Raw genomic sequence first — 22897 nt, 5'->3', positions numbered from 1 at the left:
ATTATGTGGAGGTCGCTAGCTACAGCGGTATCTTCAACCTAGCCTAGCTTTTAGCTAGCTAGCTGCTCTGCAAGCTAGCTTGACTTGCCATAAAGTTAGAGAAACAAATTGAGGAAAAAGTAATAATCAAAGCATCTTTTATAACTTGAAACAATATATTTCTGTCTTGAATGAAAAGGAATATTTTGCAATCTACCAAAATAAATGTGATCTCTGACCAAAGACAGACTCTCCTCCATCTTGCGTTACAAACACTTCACTGTGACGTGTCTGGGGGGAAATCCAGACACATCATACGGGCTATCGAGCTGAAGCATCTGTTTTGTAGAACATTTTCTCACGCCCAAATATGGTAGTGGGAGGAAGTCCAGTAGTGGGAGATGGAACTTCTGATCATTTTGTCATCGAAGAAACATCTGATCCCAATACATTTTCCTGTTCCCAAAACGATACTGAAATAAATGTTAATAAACGCAATGTAGTGTTGGTCTCATTTTTCATGAGCTAAAATAAAAGATCCCAGAAATGTTCAATGTGCGCAAAAAGCTTCTCAAATTTTGTGCCAAATTTGTTTACATCCCTGTTAGTGAGCATGTCTCCATTGCCAAGAATATCCACCCACCTAACAGGTGTGGCATATCAAGAAGCTGATTAAACAGAATTATCATTAGACAGGTGCATCTTGTGCTGGGGACAATAAAAGGCCACTCAAATGTGCAGTTTTGTCACAATGCCACAGATGTCTCAAGTTGAGGGAGAGTGCAATTGACATGCTGACTGCAGGAATGTCCACCAAAGCTATTGCCAGAGAATTGAATGTTAATTTCTCTACCATAAGCAGCCTCCAGCGTTGATTTTATCGAATTTTGGCAGTACATCCAACCAACCTCACTACTGTAAACAACATGTAGCCACCCGGACAACTGATGAAGCTGTGGGTTTGCCAAACCGAAGAATTTCTGCACAAACTGTCACAACCCGCCTCTAGGAAGCTCATCTCCGTGTTTGTTGTCCTCACCAGGGTCTTGACCTGACTGCAGTTTGGCGTTGTAACCGACTTCAGTGGGTAAATTATCTTCACGAATGAATCCCAATTTCAACTGTTCCCGGGCAGATGGTTGACGGCATTGTGTGGGTGAGCGGTTTGTTCGTGTTTATGTTGTGAACAGAGTATGGGAAGGCATAAGCTACGGACAGCGAACACAATTGCATTTTATCGATGGTGCAGAGATACCCTTTCGAGATCCTGAGGCCCATTGCCACCATCACCTCGCTTCAGAAGGATAATGCACAGTCCCATGTTGCAAGCATTTGTAAACAATTCCTGGAAGCTGACAATGTCCTGTTCTTCCATGGCCTGCATACTCACCAGGCATGTCACCCATTGAGCATGTTTAGGATGCTCTGGATCAACATGTACGACAGCGTGTTCCAGTTCCCGCCAATATCCAGCAACTTTGCACAGCCGTTGAAGAGGAGTGGGACAACATTCCACAGGCCACAATCAATAACCTGATCAACTCTATGTGAAAGAGATGTGTCACGCTGCATGAGGTAAGTAGTGGTCTTACCAGACACTGACTGGTTTTCTGATCTACACTACTTTCCTAGCTTAAAACATGTTTTTGTTTATCTGTGACCAACAGACACACATCTCTATTCTCAGTCGTGAAATCCATAGATTAGGGCCCAATTACTTTATTTCAATTTACTGATTTCCTTCTATGAGCTGTAACTCAGTAAAGTCTTTGAAATTGTTGCGTTAAAAAAAAATAATAATAATTGTTCAGTGTAGAATTTGTTTACGAGTGCACTAAATTTGATAGATTTAACACTGAGCCAAAGTTTTTTTTTTTTTTTTTTTTTAAATTGCATTGTTTAGTACTGCAAGGTTGAATTGAGTATGTGCACTTCACAGAGAAAATATGCAAATACTTGATACAACACGCCAATAGGATCTCGCTAGCTTGTGCTTGGCTTTGTCCACCGCCTTGCTTGTTCTGCACGTTATGGTTAATTTGCTCCTACTGTAAATGACACCGATGAACTATCTTGGTTTAGTGAATACCTTTGCTACATTTATCCCTTCAGTAGCGGGAAAAGCCTCCGTGAAGATGGTGTACGGCGTAATGAAATATGTCACAATGTGTACGAGGCATTAGCAGAGTGGGAGAGCTGAAGTGCGGTCTGAATTTGAGAGGTGGACCCCTGATGCTCTCCTTCCGCTGAGACTGACCGTCAGATGCAGACACCAGCAGTCCAGTAAAATAAAGAAAACAAATTATTTCAATTTATGCTCATTTAAGCTGGGCCTCACAAGTAATACAACAAATGATATATTACCAGTCTGATTATATACCTAAGGTTTTTAAAAATAGAATTTCAAAATGGTTTGAGAAGAACAACATTGGTAGGGCAATTCAAGCATAGCCAACAGACAGTGATAATCTATTGGGCATATAGCCTACTGCACAAATCTCACTGCTCCAGAACGGCTTTTAAATAGGTTGTTGCATAGGCTTACTTTTTTAAAGTCCCATGTTTACATTTAAAAATATATATTTTAAATACAAAATATGAGCGGTAGATTTAGGCCTGCATTTTGACTCCAAGTGATCTCGGCTCAGAAAAGTTTGGTGACCTCTGATTCTAGGTCTATTTCAAGAACAGGTTCAAGACTGACGTGTATAAACCCTGGCTGACTGACAGGGGGCACTTGTATTGAAGCCACCACGCATATGGGTACTCCTGTGTCACATATGGGTACTCCTCTAGTGGACTCGTGATCTCCAGACTGACGATGTCATTGGTATGGGACAAGAGAGATTTGGCAGGTGTGGGAGCTGCTGATCTGGCAACCCTGTTGTCAATCTTCTCCACCCTGCCAAAGGTGCAGAGATTAGGCAAGGACAGTGAAACTAAACATGTCCGCTGAAAATTGCACGCTGGCTTTCTCTCTATGAAAAAGGGATATGTTGTTTCATCATTAGCCCTCAATCCCTTTGCATCCCAGAGATGCCAGGTGTGCAACCTAGCCTGTTTGGTGAAAAGATCGTAAAGAACAATGTCAATTTTCTCCTCATTTCGTTGATGGCTGCCCATAGTCACTAAACTGTCTAAATCCAGTCTAATTGACTTACAAGCTTCTTCATGAGTTTAGGATGATAACGATGCTTTTGGTTTCTCTGTTAGTGATCCTCAATCTGTGGCCCTCTCTCGCCCCCTGCAGGCCAAGTCGTGTATCTGTCACATGTGCGGCGCCCACCTGAACCGGCTCCACTCCTGCCTCTCCTGCGTCTTCTTCGGCTGCTTCACCAAGAAACACATTCACGAGCACGCCAAAAACAAACGACACAATCTAGGTAAGATGATCACAAGCACGACAACCGACAACCCTGCTTATGAGAACGTCACAGCAAAGAGCTGTGTGGCTGTAGTGTCGCTCCTCCCCTATGGACCACAGCCTGAGTCCCACCGTCTCAGCCCTGCCCTCTGAGAGGAGAGGCCATAGAACATCTGCTCTGCTCCACTGCCTCAGTCTCCTAACACATTCATAATCAACACATCGGACCTGATCAGCACCATTAGCACCGCCACAACACACCGCCCACTGCCCCCCCCCCCCTCCCGAAACATCAAAGACCACTAATTACCCCCTCCGCTTAACGAGGTAGGCCTTGGCCGCCCCTCTGCCGCCTCTATTCACACAAGTAGCTAATTCTACTGTTGTGGAGGAGGGTAATAAAGCACCCAGCCTGCTTCATGAAGCAGGGAGACGGTCATTTAACACAGTGGCCTTTTGTTCTCCTCAAGGGAAAGCATGAAGATGAGAGAAAGCACTGCTTTTTTTATGATGGCAAAACCCCAAATGATCACCCAGAGACCCCGTGTCAAGCTGAATGTGTCAGCACACTTTGTTACTGCTGTTGCCGGCAAATCACCAAATCCTTATGGAACTTAATCACAACACAATACAACACCCCAGGACTATTCCCCAGGAGCTATTGAATGTCACCTGTGTATTTGGTCCCACCTAGACTCTAGGCACCAATGAGTTGTTTTCTGCAGCTAGGTAAGTGCATTGCCGACCAGGGTCTAATTGGCCTTGTCCTCTTCCTTTTTTCAATACTGTGCGACTGCACTGCAACACAAAGTAATGGGCCTCCGGCTCGGAGCTAGGATAGGATATACACTAACCGGCCAGTTTATTAGGTACACTAATCTAGTGCCAGCTCGGACCCCCCCCCCCCTGCCTCCAGAACAGCCTGAATTCTCAGTGCATGGATTCTACAAGGGATGTTGGTCCATGCTGACGTGATGACATCATGCAGTTTCTGCAGATTGGACGGCGGTACACCACCAGCCTGTACTGTTCACACCAGGCAAGATGCGTCCATGGACTCATGCAGCTTACGCCAAATCCTGACTCTGCCATCAGCAAGACGCAACAGGAACCGGGATTTGTCGGACCAGGCAATGTTTTTCCACTCCTCAATTGTCCGGTGTTGATGACTGCGTGCCCGCTGGAGTCGCTTCTTGTTTGTAGCTGCTAGGAGTGGGACCCAGTGTGGTAGTCTCCTGCAATATCCCATCTGCGACAAGGATCGACAAGTTGTGCGTTCCGAGATGCTGTTCTGCACACCATTGTTGTCCTGCGCCTGTTGACTTGCACGATTCTTGCCGTTCTCCTTCGACCCATGTTTTCGCCCACAGGACTGCCGCTGACTGGATGTGTGTTTGTCGCACCATTCTCGGTAAATGCTAGACACTGTCGTGCGTGAAAAGCCCAGACGGCCGGCTGTTTCTGAGATACTGAATCTGGCATGGCTGGCACCGATGATCATGCCACGCCCAGTCACTTAGGGCACTCGTTTTGCCCATTCTAACGGTCAATGGGACAGTAACTGAATGCCTGTCTGCCTGCTTTATATAGCAAGCCACGGCCACGTGACTGTCTGTAGGAGAGATTTTTTTGTGAACAGGGTGGTGTTCCTAATAAACTGTCCACTGAGTGTGTGTGTGTGTATAGCAATTGCTTTTCTCTTCCCAAAATAGGGAATAATGGACAAAAGTTATTGTGCCATGTTTAGATGTAGTAATGCTTGTTAGGGGGATTATATAGGCTAATGTTAGTGCTGCGGCAGTGCAGGCTTCCTATGTGCTTGGCAACACAGACAGTTCAGTGTTATCTCCTAGCCCAGGCCCGTGCGTGCCCTCCCTCCCAGCCACTGGAGATTAATTGGTGTGTTAATTAGGTTAGCTACTGAATAAAAATGTGCCAGCGTGCAGATAGATTTACGCTACAGCAGCAGCAGAAGAAAAGGACAGATCTCACTAGACTAGCGTGCAGGGTAATTAACGTCTTCGTAAACACTACAGAATTAAATTAAAATGATTCCTTCTCTTCTTGATCCTTTCACTCCATTTTCCTTAAATGTTCTTCCTTTCAGATATTTGATCTGTTCTTCTATTTACCTCATGTTATGTTTGTCTCCTCTCTTTCTCCCCCTCCCTTTTCTGCGTTCCCATGGTTACCTGAAGGTCCGTTGGTTTATTTTCGTTTTGGTCTTCTCTCCAGCAATAAGCCTGGTCTCACCTTGTTACACAACTCTGTTCGCTCTCTCTCCTGTTCTTCTCGTGCCATTGACAGCGTGGCTGTCATTCAATCTGAGGCCCAAGGCTAGTGTTTCACTCTCTCTGTCCTGTTGGGCTCGATTAGGGAGTTGCCTCCGTCGTTGATGTGACAATCTGCAGGGAAGTTCTCTTTTCACAGCAATATCAGCATTAGAGGCTTAGGTGCAATATCCACGGCATATTGCATCTGTAGAACAAAGTTTTTATTTGTTTTGGTGTGAATTGAATCTACAGGCAGACTTGATGTTCTGGTATTTGCTATCAACTACAGCTTGGTACTAATTCACCTATACCTGCAGGGCCCAGCCTGACATTTTCAATACATTCAGTCAACACCATATCTAATCCACATTAATACTGTAATTAATCATGCGGCCGACCATTTACACACACACACACGGGCGCACGTCCGTGATATACACCTGGTGCTCATAACTTCTGCCTCAAGCAGACAATTGAAAGAGGCAGGTTGTCATGGGAACTGCAAACAGGTATTGACGCTGCGGTAGCTTAATTAAAAGGTGAGGAGGATATGATAGGTAATGGGATAGAGGTAGCTTTCACCTGTTTGTTTTTTTTGTCTGTGTCTCTGTCCCGCTGGCTGTGTCTCTGTCCCGCTGGCTGTGTCTCTGTCCCGCTGGCTGTGTCTCTGTCCCGCTGGCTGTGTCTCTGTCCCGCTGGCTGTGTCTCAGTAAAGATGTCAGCACATAAGCTGGCCTTGCATAGGTATAGAATGTGTTCAAGAGTGGTGTAGCTGCAAGCTAGCTGCATACCCACCTTTCTCAACAGCTAACCCGGGGGCTGCAAATTAGCCAACATAGCCTTGAGCTTATTCATTCCTTCTTCCTCCTCCCATCTAATTTCTTCCTCTCTCGGTCTTTCTTTTTATCTTCCAGCTATAGATCTACTGTACGGCGGGATATACTGCTTTGTGTGCCAAGACTACATATACGACAAAGACATGGAACAGATTGCCAAAGAGGAACAAAGGAAAGCGTGGAAGTTGCAAGGTAGGTTCTTTCCCCTATTTAATCCCTCAGTAGGGCCCTCTGGCTTGCACCATAGCACACTGACACCTCAGCTGTAGGTACATCTTTAGGGATCCACAGTGTAGTACATTGATGCACCTCTTGTTGTACACGCACTATGTAAAATACCTGTATTCACTAATAGAGATTCCACTGCCTTGGGCCACATATGTTTCCATCTTTCTTATTCACTTCCTCTCAGGCTTATGGTTAACTTCTTATGGTATTGGGGACACTTGCGTCCCACTTGGCCAAAAGCCAGGGAAAATGCAGCGCGGCAAATTCAAATAAATTGATATAAAAATCAGACTTTCATTAAATCACACATGTAAGATACTCAATTAAAGCTACACTCGTTGTGAATCCATCCAACATGTCAGATTTTAAAAAGGCTTTTCAGGGAAAGCATAAGAAGCTATTTTCTGATGATAGCACAACAGTAAACAAAGGGTAGCATATTTCATTTGTATTTTTTTCCTGTCGTTTGTATGTCAGGTGTAGGGGAGAAGTATTCGACGTGGGAGCCCACCAAGCGAGAGCTGGAACTGCTGCGGCACAATCCAAAGCGCCGGAAAATAACAACAAACTGCACCATCGGTGAGGGCACCTCCAGCGCTGCAGAGGCTGGCTATAGCAAGAGTTGTCTTGTGCCTGATCCCTTTATCCTAGCTCCTTACCCTGGTCTCTTTAATCCTAGCTCCTTACCCTGGTCCCTTTATCCTAGCTCCTTACCCTGGTCCCTTTTATCCTAGCTCCTTACCCTGGTCCCTTTTATCCTAGCTCCTTACCCTGGTCTCTTTAATCCTAGCTCCTTACCCTGGTCCCTTTAATCCTAGCGCCTTACCCTGGTCCCTTTAATCCTAGCTCCTTACCCTGGTCTCTTTAATCCTAGCTCCTTACCCTGGTCCCTTTAATCCTAGCTCCTTACCCTGGTCCCTTTATCCTAGCTCCTTACCCTGGTCCCTTTTATCCTAGCTCCTTACCCTGGTCCCTTTAATCCTAGCTCCTTACCCTGGTCTCTTTTATCCTAGCTCCTTACCCTGGTCTCTTTAATCCTAGCTCCTTACCCTGGTCCCTTTTATCCTAGCTCCTTACCCTGGTCCCTTTATCCTAGCTCCTTACCCTGGTCCCTTTTATCCTAGCTCCTTACCCTGGTCCCTTTATCCTAGCTACTTACCCTGGTCCCTTTAATCCTAGCTCCTTACCCTGGTCCCTTTATCCTAGCGCCTTACCCTGGTCCCTTTTATCCTAGCTCCTTACCCTGGTCTCTTTATCCTAGCTCCTTACCCTGGTCTCTTTTATCCTAGCTCCTTACCCTGGTCCCTTTTATCCTAGCTCCTTACCCAGGTCCCTTTAATCCTAGCGCCTTACCCTGGTCCCTTTAATCCTAGCGCCTTACCCTGGTCCCTTTAATCCTAGCGCCTTACCCTGGTCCCTTTAATCCTAGCGCCTTACCCTGGTCCCTTTAATCCTAGCGCCTTACCCTGGTCCCTTTAATCCTAGCGCCTTACCCTGGTCCCTTTAATCCTAGCGCCTTACCCTGGTCCCTTTAATCCTAGCGCCTTGCCCTGGTCCCTTTAATCCTAGCGCCTTGCCCTGGTCCCTTTAATCCTAGCGCCTTGCCCTGGTCCCTTTAATCCTAGCGCCTTACCCTGGTCCCTTTAATCCTAGCGCTTTACCCTGGTCGCTTTAATCCTAGCGCCTTACCCTAGGCTTTCCCCTTTCTGTGTTTCCAAGTGTATATAGTACAAGTGTATATATACCCCACTTTAGGTGAAGTCTCCTCCTTTTCTCAAAGTTAAGTGACGTGGGTAATAAACGGTCCCTTCTTCCTTAATGTGACCTGACCTGACCTCTGCCCCCATTCCTCACCAATCCACAGCTCTCCACCCTTATCAGTGACCACAACCATGTGATTGCCCTTCCCCTTACTCAGTAACATTCCAAGCCTCTATCCATATCCAACCTTAATTGACCCCACCATATACATTCCTCCTACAGATAACCATTCACTTCTGGTGTAGCAAGTAGTTCAAATTACAACCCAACAACTGAAACCAGACTGTGGCCCTTCTTCTTTCCAGAGGATACCTGATGTCTAACAATAACGTGTGTAATAATATTCTCCTCTGTCCCTCAGTACCATGAACAAGGAGATTTCATATTTCAAGTTCAGAACCCATCAATAGTATGTTATCGATCTGGGATTTCTGAAGTGCTGTCCATTGGGGAAATAAAACCTTCCTCTCCTCTCTTTCTCACCCCTCATCCACACAGCGAGGGAGCAGATCTGCTCAGACTGAGATGGAGAATCAATGGTGTTAAACAGCGTCGCTGCAGGCTACTGCTAGCCGCTCGCTGTCCCTCTCCTCTCACTCTATGCTAAACGTAATGAGGTTGGATGAGATGAAGAAAGACCAAGTCTAAATGTGTTTTTGTCAAGCTGCCTATGTGTGTGTGGCTGAGTCCAAGTACATTGAACCTGAATGAAGCCTATGCGACACAGAGAATGGTGCATGATGGGGAATGTGTTCATGTCCAGAAGGCAGAAGCCTCCTCACTCTCTTGACAGGTGCTCGCAACTGAATCTGCTTGTCTTCTCCTCAATCCCGCTCTCGTTCAGTCCCTCCTCGTCCCTGTTTTCGCTGTTAACTAAACTATGGGTTGTAACGTGAGCAGGTGGTCATGAACAAGGGCTTTGGAGCAGGTCCAGGCTTCAGAGCATGGCATTTAGTGTGTCTGTGTGTGTCTGTGCAAGAGGGGGACAAATATTCAGTAGTATGTTATTATCGATCAGCTGTTAATGAAGTGCGGTACAGTGGGAGGAAATGACCTTCGTTTCTCATCCCTCTCTTTCTCACCCCTCCTCCACACAGCGAGGGAGCCGCTCAGAGATGGAGAATGGTGTTAAACGGCATCGCTGCAGGCTACTGCTAGCCGCTAACCACTCGCGTTCCCTCTGCGCCCTCGCTCTCTCTCTCTCTCTGTCTGCCTCTCTCTTTCTCGGTCTCACTCTCTCGTGAGAAATATCAAATGTGATAATTTATTTTGTCAAGATGCGCTCTTGCCCCCTTAGGAAAGACACAGAGAAGGGTGCTCTGTGTGTGTGGGGGGGGGGGTTTAGTTGTCCGGAAAGGAGCGGCCTCCTCACTCTTGTCTCTCCCTCTCCACCCCTCCTCCTTTTTCCTCCATCTCTATTTTTCCTGTAACTAAACTTCTAGAGGGAGCAGTTGGTCAGGGCCAAAGTGTGTTGCGTGTGTGCCTGGTCTCACCTGTTAGGGACGCCCATCTCTCTGGGTCTCTTACCCTGTTGTCCTGACAGTTTGGGGCTGCTGTTGTCACTCCAAACTTCCTCTAGGGACCACTGTGGCCATCTGTGATAGTGTGGCCTCCACTGGTCCTCGATTACTGTGGTACTTTTGGCATTGGAAACTATATTCAAGATGCGTTTTCTCTCTTTCTGTCTGTCTGTTTCTGTCTGGCCCTCTCGCGCTCTCCCTCTGGCTCTCTCGCGCTCTCCCTCTGGCTCTCTCGCGCTCTCCCTCTGGCTCTCTCGCGCTCTCCCTCTGGCTCTCTCGCGCTCTCCCTCTGGCTCTCTCGCGCTCTCCCTCTGGCTCTCTCGCGCTCTCCCTCTGGCTCTCTCGCCCTCTCCCTCTGGCTCTCTCGCCCTCTCCCTCTGGCTCTCTCGCCCTCTCCCTCTGGCTCTCTCGCCCTCTCCCTCTGGCTCTCTCGCCCTCTCCCTCTGGCTCTCTCGCCCTCTCCCTCTGGCTCTCTCGCCCTCTCCCTCTGGCTCTCTCGCCCTCTCCCTCTGGCTCTCTCGCCCTCTCCCTCTGGCTCGCTCGCCCTCTCCCTCTGGCTCGCTCTCCCTCTGGCTCGCTCGCCCTCTCCCTCTGGCTCGCTCGCCCTCTCCCTCTGGCTCTCTCGCCCTCTCCCTCTGGCTCGCTCGCCCTCTCCCTCTGGCTCTCTCGCCCTCTCCCTCTGGCTCTCTCGCCCTCTCCCTCTGGCTCTCTCGCCCTCTCCCTCTGGCTCTCTCGCCCTCTCCCTCTGGCTCTCTCTCCCTCTGGCTCTCTCGCCCTCCCCCTCTGGCTCTCTCGCCCTCCCCCTCTGGCTCTCTCGCCCTCTCCCTCTGGCCCTCTGGCTCTCTCGCGCTCTCCCTCTGGCTCTCTCGCGCTCTCCCTCTGGCTCTCTCGCGCTCTCCCTTTGGCTCTCTCGCGCTCTCCCTTTGGCTCTCTCGCGCTCTCCCTTTGGCTCTCTTGCGCTCTCTCGCGCTCTCCCTCTGGCTCTCTCGTTGTCTCTCTCTGCCTCCCTCAGGTCTTCGAGGTCTGATCAACCTGGGAAACACGTGTTTTATGAACTGCATCGTGCAGGCCCTCACCCACACCCCCCTGCTGCGGGACTTCTTCCTGTCCGACAGACACAAGTGTGAGATGCAGTCCAACTCCTGTCTGGTGTGTGAGATGTCACAGCTCTTTCAGGAGGTATGGGCTTAAAAATATATTTCTCTTTCCTTTCTCCTACCTCGTTCTCTCTCAGCCTACCTCTACAGCTGTCTAACCTCCATCCGTCTCAGCCCAACTATCTTCACTCTTCTCTCCTTCTAAAACTATTATTGTGGACGTACTTAGAATGTAGTATGGTTTAAGTGCCTGTTTCATCCTGTCCTTTCTCCAACCTTCATTCTCTCTCTCATCCCTCTTATTTTCCCTTGCCTCACCTTTTTACTTTCTTTCTCTCTCTTCATCCTCCTCTCTCCTTGTCCCATTTATCTGTCCCTCTTTTCCACATCCTCTGCCTCTCCTCCTAATGTTTCCCTTTTCTTCCCTCTCTCTCTTTCTCTTCTCTCTCTCTCAGTTCTACTCGGGCCACCGCTCGCCCCACATTCCCTTCCGGCTGCTGCACCTGGTGTGGACTCACGCGCGCCACCTTGCAGGCTACGAGCAGCAGGATGCCCACGAGTTCCTCATCGCTGCCCTGGATGTGCTGCACCGCCACTGCAAAGGTCTGCATCATAGTACACACACACACACACTACATTATAAGCCTTAGAACTACCTTGTGCATACGGGAAGTATTCAGGCCCCTTGACCTTTTCCACATTTTGTTACGTTTACAGCCTTATTGTTACATTTTATAGCATTTTATTTTTCTCATCAATCTACACACAGTACCCCATAATGCCAAAGCCAAAACAGGTTTTTAGACATTTTAGCAAATTTATTAGAAATTTAAAAAACTCACATTTTACATAAGTATTCAGACTCTTTACTCAGTACTTTGTTGAAGCACCTTTGCAGTGATTACAGCCTCGAGTCTTCTTGGATATGACGCTACAAGCTTGGCACACCTGTATTTGGGGAGTTTCTCCCATTCTCTGCAGATCCTCTCAAGCTCTGTCAGGTTGGATGGGGGAGCGTCACTGCACAGCTATTTTCAGGTGTCTTCAGAGATGTTTGATTGGGTTCAAGTCCGGGCTCTGGCTGGGCCACTCAAGGACATTCAGAGACTTGTCCCGACGCCACTCCTGCGTCGTCTTGGCTGTGTGCTTAGGGTTGTTGTCCTGTTGGAAGGTGAACCTTTGTTTATGTGTAACTCTGTGTTGTTTTTTTTGTCGCATTGCTTTTGCTTTATCTTGGCCAGGTTGCAGTTGGAAATTAGAACTTGTTCTCAACTGGCCGATCTGGTGAAATAAATAAATAACTTCACCCCACTCTGTTGTCCTGAGTGCTCTGGAGCAGGTTTTCATCAAGGATCCCTCTGTACTTTGCTCCATTCATCTTTCCCTCGATCCTGACTAGTCTCCCAGTCCCTGCCTCTGAAAAAACATCCCCACTGCATGATGCTGCCACCACCATGCTTCACCGTAGGGATGGTGCCAGGGTTCCTCCAGACGTGATTGTTGGCATTCAGGCCAACGAGTTCAATCTTGGTTTCATCAGACCAGAAAATCTTGTTTCTCATGGTCAGAGTCCTTTAGGTGCCTTTTGGCAAACTCCAAGCGGGCTGCCTTGTGCCTTTAACTGAGGAGTGGCTTCCGTCTGGCCACTCTACCATAAAGGCCTGATTGGTGGAGTGCTGCCAAGATGGTTGTCCTTCTGGAAGGTTCTCTCATTTCCACAGAGGAACTCTGTCAGTGACCATCGGGTTCTTGGTCTTGGTGGTTCCAAACTTCTTCCATTTAAGAATGATGGAGGCCACTGTGTTCTTGGGGACCTTCAATGCTGCGGACATTTTTTTTTGTACCCTTCCCCAGATCTGTGCCTCCCTACAATCCTGTCTCGGAGCTCTACGGACAACTCCTTTGACCTCATGGCTTGGTTTTTTTCTCTGACATGCACTGTCAACTGTGGGACCTTATATAAACAGGTGTGTTCCTTTCCAAATCATGTCCAATCAATTGAATTTACCACAGGTGGACTCCAATCAAGTTGTAGAAACATCTCAAGAATGATCAATGGAAACAGGATGCACCTGAGCTCAAGTTTGAGTCTCATAGCAAAGGGTCTGAATACTTATGTAAATAAGGTATTTCTGTTTTATATTTGTAATAGATTTGCAAAAAAATGTCAACCTGTTTTTACTTTGTCATTATGGGGTATATATACTGTGTTGATTGATGAGGAAAACGAATCCATTTTAGATTAAGGCTGTAATGTAACAAAATGTAAAAAACGGAAAGGGAAGAGGTCTGAATACTTTCTGAATACACTGTATATACAGAGACGCATATATTACACAGACTTACACACACACATACACACACAGATTGTAGAAAGCAGACTGCTCTACTCAAATGGCACCCACACTCTCCACAGTCAATGGGTGGGAGGAAAAGCAGGAATATGAGAGAGGGGGAGAGAAGGATCTACAGAGGAGGAGAGTGTGGGAAATGGCTGTGCTGGTCTGCTAACTAACTGCCCGGATGAGGCAGATAATTGACTGCCTGGATGAGATGAGATGAGAGGCAGATAACTGACTGCCTGGATGAGATAACTGACGGCCTGGATGAGATGAGATGAGAGGCAGATAACTGACGGCCTGGATGAGATGAGATGAGAGGCAGATAACTGACGGCCTGGATGAGATGAGCTGAGAGGCAGATAACTGACACAGACACTCTTTACATAAAAGCGCTGATTGTGTTTGCTTGGCTCTGTCGTCCTCCACCATCCCTCTCTGTCTCATTCCCTCTCTGATATTGCGGTCAGGGGGAGGGGAGGGTTGATGTGGTAGTTCGACATGCTTTGATTCTCAATCGTGTGTCCGTGTCCCTGTGCTCACCAAGGAGATGACAACGGGAAGAAGGCTAACAACCCCAATAACTGCAACTGCATCATCGACCAAATCTTCACTGGAGGCCTGCAGTCTGACGTCACATGTCAAGTCTGCCAGTAAGCGCCCGTGTGTGTGTGTCATTGTTTTTTTCCTTCTGTGACATTTATGCTTCATCCTTACTTTGTCTCTGTGTTTCTGTCTCTCTGTCTGTGCTCTTGTTGCATCATGTTTTACATCACTCAGTGTCAGCCCTGGTCTGACCCCCTCTCCTCTGCAGTGAGTCAGGGAGAGTGGGACTGATTTGAACAGACACACACCACCCACTGTTTCACTCCCTCTGCTGTAGCAGGCCCCCTACTGGACAGTGTAGACCGACAGTGTTCTATCTCCACCTGGTGGACACATGGAGCATTGCAGTCAGTCAATAATCCACTTGGTTTCCTCCTTCAAAATGCATACAAAATGAATCACAAACGTTACCAATAAACTTATCCAAACAAGTCAATCAACGTTTATAATCAAACCGTAGGTACCCTAATAAGCAAATAAACGCTAACATTTAAGACGGAGAATCGTTATTGTCTTTACCGGAGAAAAATACCAAAGAACACGCTCTCATCCACGCGCTTGGAAACACTACAGCCAAAATGGGAGCCACCTAGAAAATCTACAATTTCTGGCTCATTAAAAAAAAAAAAAAAAAACATTTTTTAAAAACAAGGGGCCTCCCGGGTGGCGCAGTGGTTAAGGGCGCTGTACGCTGCGCCAGCTGTGCCATCAGAGTCCTGGGTTCGCTCCCAGGCTCTGTCGTAACCGGCCGCTACCGGGAGGTCCGTGGGGCGACGCACAATTGGCCTAGCGTCGCCCGGGTTAGGGAGGGCTTGTCTCATCGCGCACCAGCGACTCCTGTGGCGGGCTGGGCGCAGTGTACGCTAACCAAGGTGGCCAGGTGCACGGTGTTTCCTCCGGCGCATTGGTGCGGCTGGCTTCCGGGTTGGATGTGCGCTGTGTTAAAGAAGCAGCGGCTTGGTTGGTTGTGTATCGGAGGACGCATGACTTTCAACCTTCGTCTCTCCCGAGCCCGTACGGGAGTTGTAGCGATGAGACAAGATAGTAGCTACTACAACAATTGGATACTACGAAATTGGGGAGAAAAAGGGGTCAAATTCAAAAAAATAAATAAATAAAATAAAATAAATAAACAGCCTGAAACTCTTTCTAAAGACTGACATCTAGTGGAAGCCCTAGGAACTGCAATCGGGCACAATTTCGCCCTATTATGAAAGTGCCAGCCATTGAAATCAGTGGTAGGATTAATTGCTTTTTGGGGGGATGGTTTGTCCTCGGGGTTTCGCCTGCCATTTCAGTTCTGTTATACTCACATACATTATTTTACCAGTTTTAGAAACTTTAGAGTGTTTTCTATCCAAATCTAATTATATGCATATCCTAGCTTCTGGGCCTGAGTAGCAGGCAGTTTACTTTGGGCAGGCTTTTCATCCGGGCGTCAAAATACTGCCCCCTATCCCAAAGAAGTTAACTTGTGTGAACATAACAAGATTCAACAACTGAGACAATAACTGAACAAGTTCCGCAGACATGTGACTAACAGAAATGGAATAATGTGTCCTTGAACAAAAGGGGGGTCAAAATAAAAAGTAACAGTCAGTATCTGGTGTGGCCACCAGCTGCATTAAGTACTGCATTAAGTACATCTCCTCCTCATGGACTGCACCAGATTTGCCAGTTCTTGCTGTGAGATGTTACCCCATTCTTCCACCAAGGCACCTGCAAGTTCCCAGACATTTGTAGGGGAAATGGCCCTAGCCCTCACCCTCCGATCCAACAGGTCCCAGACGTGCTCAATGGGATTGAGAACTGGGCTCTTCTCTGGCTATGGCAGAACTGACATTCCTGTCTTGCAGGAAATCACGCACAGAACGAGCAGTATGGCTGCTGGTATTGTCATGCTGGAGGGTCATGTCAGGATGAGCCTGCAGGAAGGGTACCACATGAGGGAGGAGAATGTCTTCCCTGTAACGCACAGCGTTGAGATTGCCTGCAATGACAACAAGCGCAGTCCGATGATGCTGTGACACATCGCCCTAGAGCGATGTACCGATGCAATGCAGGTGTTGTTACACGTGGTCTGCCACTGCGAGGACGATCAGCTGTCCGTCCTGTCTCCCTGAAGCGCTGTCTTAGGCGTCTCACAGTACGGACATTGCAATATATTGCCCTGGCCTCATCTGCAGTCCTCATGCCTCTTTGCAGCATTCCTAAGGCACGTTCACACAGATGAGCAGGGACCCTGGGCATCTTTCTTTTGGTGTTTTTCAGAGTCAGTAGAAAGGCCTCTTTAGTGTCCTACGTTTTCATAACTGTGACCTTAATTGCCTACCGTCTGTAAGCTGTTAGTGTCTTAACGACCGTTCCACAAGTGCATGTTCATTAATTGTTTATGGTTCATTGAACAAGCATGGGAAACAGTGTTTAAACCCTTTACAATGAAGATCTGTGAAGTTATTTGGATTTTTACTAATTCTCTTTGAAAGACAGGGTCCTGAAAAAGGGACGTTTCTTCTTTTTGCTGAGTTTACATGCAAAGAAATATTGTCACAGTGTTGTGACTACTGGTGGGGGTCATATTGATGGTTCCATAAGCTTCAGGTCTGTCGAAGCCCAAACCTTACAGTGCCATTCCCTCAGACTCCTCCTCTCTCGTCCTGTAGCGGTGTTTCCACAACGATTGACCCGTTCTGGGACATCAGTCTGGACCTGCCAGGGTCGTCCACGCCCTTCTGGCCCCTCAGCCCCGGGGGGGACGGCAGCACACTGAACGGAGAGAGCCACCTCTCCGGGGCCACCACGCTCACAGACTGTCTTCGCAGGTACTACTCACCCCTTTTATCTCAAGTTCTTTCTCCCTCTTTCTCTATCCCTCTCTCCATCTATCAAAGGCCACCACTCTGACTGTCTACTCCGGTATCTCATTACTATTCTTCACTTCCATATCACTTCCTGTTTGTCTCTCTAGTCTGCTGTCCAGCTCTCTCCACATCAATGGAGACCCCATCAATCTCTTACACACACACACACACACACACCCGGAGTGTGTTCTGACAATGGTCCTGTCTTCTGCAGGTTTACCCGACCAGAACACTTGGGGAGCAGCGCCAAGATCAAATGTAGCGGTTGCCATAGTTACCAGGAGTCCACCAAACAGCTGACCATGAAGAAGCTCCCCATTGTGGCGTGTTTCCACCTCAAAGTCAGTGTGTGTTTTCTCTGTATTTTTTGTAAAAGGTAGTGAGCGCTCCAGTTTTAGTTCCCTTTTCCACTTCAAACTCATGTCCTACCTCTGTTGTCTCTACCCGATCTCTCTTTCATTTTTTTCGCTCTCCTCTTTCTCTCTCCAGCGGTTTGAACACTCAGCGAAGCTGCGGAGGAAGATCCCTACCTATGTCTCCTTCCCCTTAGAGCTGGACATGACTCCCTTCATGGCCTCCAGGTCAGTCTGAACAATGAGCCAGGCCCACCGTGGAAGAGATGAGGGCTGCATCTCAGTAGTCGGAAGTTACTTCCACATATTTTCGCCAGGTGAAGTCACCAAGTGAAAGTCAGCCCTCTGATGGTCTCCTTGCTATGTAGCGTTCACGTGGCAATTCTCAAATCCGTTCTAACGAAGGAAAGGAGACAAGGAAAGGAAGCCCCTTGAGTCGACTGAGATGCAGCCCTTTTCTGTCATAGAATTAAATAGGTGTATGAGCTGTCTGACCAACCACGTCCATTTTCTGTGTGTTTAATTGGTGTGTTAACTTAATTAGCCAGACACAGGTGTGTGTGTGTGTGTGTGTGTGTGTGTGTGTGTGTGTGTGTGTGTGTGTGTGTGTGTGTGTGTACATTAATGCAGAACTCCCTATGCGTATTAGTTAATGTGACGACTGTTGCTCATCGAATGATTACAAGTTTCTAATTGCGTGATTAACTGAATCAAGCAATTATTAACTCATTAACCTGGGACACCATGGGAAAACAACTCGTTTTTATTGAGTTTCTATTTCCCAAATTAACTCAAAGAATATCAGAATATCGATTTTACAACAGCCGCTAATTAATCAGTTGCCTCTACCAATTGCACGGACCCGGGTCTCGCCAATGAGTTCGTACCACACCAATCTTAGATTGAAATGATGATAAAATGATGATAGCCGCTAATTGAAATGATGATAAAAGATACACATAGACAAAACACATTATAGGCTATTGATTAGAACTTAGTATAACGGGCCAACACACTATGGCGCGTGTTACCCAAAATGGGGATTTCAAAGAGAGAGGAAAAGAGAAAGTACACGAGAGAAATATACATTTGGGTGAATTTGTTATTCTAACCCTAGCCTTGCCCCAATCTGCCGCTCTTATGGGTCAGAATATAATGATGTAATTACGTGGGGTAGAACTCCGAGGATTCTCTGCGTGGACCGTTCAGGGGACCGTTCAGCTGCTCGATGACGCACTTCTTCTGCGCACCTCTCTCTGATCGTCCTCCCGATGTCAGTGTCCTTTTGGCTTAGGAGTCTGTTCCCTCACCCTTGCTATGGAAGGGGTATTCTGAGGACAGACAGCTCTGTAGCTCAGAGCTCACAGCATAGGAATGAAACCCTTTAGATACCACGATTCACTGGGATTGGATGCTAAGGGGGTCCGGCTTGAATTCACCCGCTTAGACACAGCTACTCATCAGTAGCTTGGGTAGAAAATGATTTATTTGTCTTCAAACTTGTGTTGCGTTCTGGGTTCGTTGACTTTTTAGACCGTGGCTGCAGCTTGGGTCACGTAGTCTTCTCTGTGAATTCTTTACTCACAGGTTTTATACCCTTGGATCAGAAGTGGGCGTAACCGCCTTTAGGGCAATTCTCTGGGCGTACCAAGTTAATGAGGCCAGGTCTAGATTTGATTCAAATCCAATTTTAGACAACTAACTTAACATTTCATCTTTACCAAAACATTCCCTTTGTACGTTGTGTGGAAAATGTCAAAATCAATGTATAAACATCAAACATATGCTAGGAAAACTCTTCACGTTACAATGTTTTCGTAATAACGTCATCTATTAACCTTTAATAACAAAACAAAAATGACATACATTTTCATATTCCATCTATCTTCATGACCACCATTGTGGCTGACGGAAACCATTGTTCCAAAGTCCCTTTATTTCATGTTTAATGTTCTGAGGCTGGTTCTACATAGTAACAGGACAAAATAATTTGTCTGTGGCCTGAGATTTACCAGTGGCGTGAGGGGTCATAAAACCCCCACATCTTCAGACCCCTAGATCTCTCCTCCTCTGTTGGGGTTGAGAGATAATCTGTAGGGTTGTGGTCTCCTGTAACCTGACCTGATCAGGACAGTCATGACACCCCTGATGCACAGCATGTCAAAACAACACCTCAAATGGGACTCAAATGGATTCAGATCGCTCTCCAGAGAGGAAGAGCGATGCCTGGAACTGCATCAGTTAATTGACTGAATGAATGTGTGGGTGTGTATGAAAGAGATGCGTTATAATGGTGTGGAGGTGGGAATGTAATCTGTAGTGAACTATCCCTGGAGTGAAGCCTAAGGATGGCTCAGTATGACGGTCTTTGCTCATCGTTGCTGACATGTCGTCTGTGTGTCTTTCAGTAAAGAGAGCAGGATGAACGGACAGTACCAGCAGTCAGTAGACGTGTTCAACAACGACAATAAGTATGTGCGCTGTCCCGCAAACAATGGTACTAGGTTGCATATAAAGAACACCATAATGACAGTGAATTGGCTCTCATGTTCTCTCTCACTTTGACTCGAACCAATTCTCATCCATTTTCTGCCTCGCTTCTTATCTCCCCTGTTTTCTCCCTCCAGGTATTCTCTGTTTGCGGTGGTCAACCACCAGGGTACTTTGGAGAGCGGTCACTACACCACGTTCATCCGGCAGCACAAGGACCAGTGGTTCAAGTGTGACGACGCCGTCATCACCAAGGCCAGCATCAAGGACGTACTGGACAGCGAAGGGTAAGCTCTGAAAATATCCTGAGTTTGAACTGCGGTCATAACGAGTAATATTTGTTCACAAAAGTAGTACACTGGGCCTTTACTAGTATTAGCAGACTGATGTGGAGATGTCTGTAGCACGGGCAGACTGTTTATTTTGCTGCATCTCCCCTTTGGCAGAAAAGGTAGCTGTGTAATTAAGAACGGTATCCTGCAGGATTCAATAGTTGGAAATGTAAGAGTTGACTGGAATCCAGAAAGAACAAAACATGTACATCAAAAGGTGCGAAGACTCAAAACATCCACATCAAATATATCAATAAAGTATTTTTATATTCCACAAGTATTCACATGAACTGTACAGATAATACTGGTTTACATTTCTTCACCAAGGTAGTGTCCTACTGTCCTGTGTACCTATATAGACATCTTCAGCATGGCCAATTATTTTCTTTCTGCATTTGCCCCACCCCCGAGGCTTAAGAAAAATGTCATTTAACCTTTATTTAACTCAGCAAGTAAATTAAGAACACATTTTTATTTGACAATGACTGCCTACTGGGGAAGTGCCTTGTTCAGGGGCAGAACGACAGCTCTGTCAGCTCTGGGATTCGATCCAGCAACCTTTCGGCCCAACGCTCTAACCACTAGGCTACCCGCAGCTTTGACCTAGTCCAGCTAGGTCTTCTCCAAATGTAATCCACAACTCCATCTCCATCATGATGCAGTAGCCTCTACCTTCTGTTGTTCATATTTTTTTCATTATCATGAATAATTACTTGTATGTATCAGTGTGAAATCTTATCGATGTATCTCTCTCTGTTCTCAGGTACCTCTTGTTCTACCATAAACAGTTTCTGGAGTACGAATAGCCACCTTCCTTCAGCACTGATGTCAACAGCCACCAAGAGACTTGCAACAACAAGGTGGCGACATGACGCACGCCTACCTGAAACTCAGTGAAGATTGAAGCTGGGGGAATGGAGGGAAAGGAAAATGAATCATGCATCCTTTCTGCGTAAAGGACACTCCAAAACCAATCTGCACTGAAGCTACTCGGATCTACTTGATAAGGAGGAAGAGAGGAGAGGGGGAGGGAAGATTGCAGGATGGAGAGGGGGAGGGGGGTGTGTGACTATGGAGGCCTTGTTGGAAGAGAAGGCGCTTCCTTCGCTCTCAATCTCCCTCTCTCTATTCTTGTTTCAGACAGACGGGCAGATGGAGGGACAGACTGACCGTGGGCACATCTCATAAAAACTTCACATTCAGTTATTTGATCATTTCTGAAATCCATCATTCCACCCACACATACACCCATCTACAAGTGACCAAGCATTTTCAAAGGCGGAAATATATTTGGTTGTCTAATTTCTTTATGCATTATTGTTGCGCTGACTGCAAAACAAGCTGACAAATGGTATTTACAATATTGCAAAGACAAAAGTGGTTACTATAATCGTTGTTTGTGACTTTTTAGTAAAAAAAATACTGTATGATTAATCTAACACATCTATTTTGTAACCACGGAAAAAGACTTGAGTTGAATAAGCGGAGTGTTCTGTGAAAAAGCTATCCTCTTTTGTGTTTTACTATTCGCAATGGCAGCGAAAATGCATAAGTATATTTTTATAATTAATTTTAGTCCTTGTTTATGGTTTCCCATCCTCCCCTCTGCCTCGAACAACCTTATGTTGTGCAGTAAGTATCCTTTTCAAAAAGACACCGTTTCACGTTTGTTCCTTTCTTACGCTGATGGTATAATTCTTGTGTTGCTGACATATCGTGGCGAATTTGTTTCAGGTGATGCGCTGTTGTGGATAAGAAAAAGACTGGCACATTGTGCATCCTGCCGGAGACAATGGCTCGATCTGACAGTGTTAAAACTTGTCCACGTGTTTCTCGAATTCCGTGTATGCGCGCGCGCACGTGTGTTGTGCATATGTTTGTGTACTGAATCAGTACTTTCAATTCAGCATGCTGTCTACAATGGATATAAAGTCGGTGTCGGAGAGGTTTTTTTTTTTTCACATCATGTGTATGTATGTATGTGTGTGTGTGTGTGTGTGTGTGTGTGTCTGTGTGAGTTAAAATAAGAAACCAAGGTATAAACTGAGTTACTTTGTCGGCCAAGGATCATTATGGTCTAGTCAAGACTACACCCCCAACACTTTATCTGCTGCAAGAACTGGACACTGATGGTGAGACCCAAAATAAAAACCTATATCTTTACCTGCCCGTGTGCTGCAGGGTTTTATTAGCTTGTTGAAGATTTACTGGAGGTCTTTCATGGCACGTGGAGGCCACCTGCCTGTGAATGTCCAGCCAGGTCACCTGTGATAGTCAGTATTTGATGTCCGTCCATGTCTGAGCACGTCGGCTGATGACGTGGAGACCGGCCACTAGGGGCAACAGTGAATGCCTAAGCATCCCCCTCTGGTGCCAAAGGTTGCATGTTCAAATCTAGCAATAAAAATATGCTTTTGAGATTTCTGTTTTAAGTCTACCCAAAACCGTAACCCTTAGCTTAAATATTCTGAGTTAATGCCTAACCTTAAACATGAACTTCGTAATTTGACATTTGAGAAACGTGGATGAACGTCTAATTCTGACTGAGAGGTAGTTGTAATGTCTCCCGAGAGACGGAGAGGGTGTCCTAATTTGATCATTTTTGTTGCTGAGAATTTTCTTGCACAACAGGAAATGCAAACTTGTGTATTCAAGGTTTTTAAAATCTCCATTTTAAAATGTCAGATGTGATTTGCCCTATTGAAAAATGTGTCAACCACTACAAAAATGTCCATTATTATAATCCACATAATTCACATTTCTTGTTGCTGCAGGATTAGTTTCCTGCTGTAGAAAACTGGCTCAAATGAATATCCAACATCTGTACAGGCATACAGTGGGGAGAACAAGTATTTGAT

At 46.5% G+C, this 22897-nt stretch overlaps 1 protein-coding gene across 5 annotated transcripts in view; it reads left to right on the top strand.

The window, feature by feature from the left end:
* LOC139368026 (ubiquitin specific peptidase 22) overlaps positions 1–21998 on the top strand; it is a 36738-nt gene extending 14740 nt beyond the window's left edge. For 2 of the 5 annotated variants that reach the window (XM_071106523.1, XM_071106521.1), the window contains exons 2-14: positions 3230–3362; positions 6531–6644; positions 7158–7259; positions 10974–11140; positions 11514–11661; positions 13945–14050; positions 16667–16825; positions 17079–17205; positions 17354–17445; positions 19626–19688; positions 19845–19994; positions 20154–20256; positions 20803–21998. In XM_071106523.1, the coding sequence (XP_070962624.1) occupies positions 3251–3362; positions 6531–6644; positions 7158–7259; positions 10974–11140; positions 11514–11661; positions 13945–14050; positions 16667–16825; positions 17079–17205; positions 17354–17445; positions 19626–19688; positions 19845–19994; positions 20154–20256; positions 20803–20823 (1464 nt within the window). In that variant the 5' untranslated portion in view covers positions 3230–3250 and the 3' untranslated portion in view covers positions 20824–21998. Of the gene's footprint in view, positions 1–3229; positions 3363–5311; positions 5352–6530; positions 6645–7157; positions 7260–10973; positions 11141–11513; positions 11662–13944; positions 14051–16666; positions 16826–17078; positions 17206–17353; positions 17446–19625; positions 19689–19844; positions 19995–20153; positions 20257–20802 lie in introns of those variants that run through there. The other 3 variants (XM_071106526.1, XM_071106524.1, XM_071106522.1) reach the window with 3 other exon arrangements.
* Positions 21999–22897: the final 899 nt, after the last annotated feature.

This window comes from Oncorhynchus clarkii, chromosome 16, assembly GCF_045791955.1.
Source record: "Oncorhynchus clarkii lewisi isolate Uvic-CL-2024 chromosome 16, UVic_Ocla_1.0, whole genome shotgun sequence".
Classification (NCBI taxonomy): Eukaryota; Metazoa; Chordata; class Actinopteri; order Salmoniformes; family Salmonidae; genus Oncorhynchus; species Oncorhynchus clarkii.
This window is presented reverse-complemented; position numbering and strand designations above follow the sequence as displayed.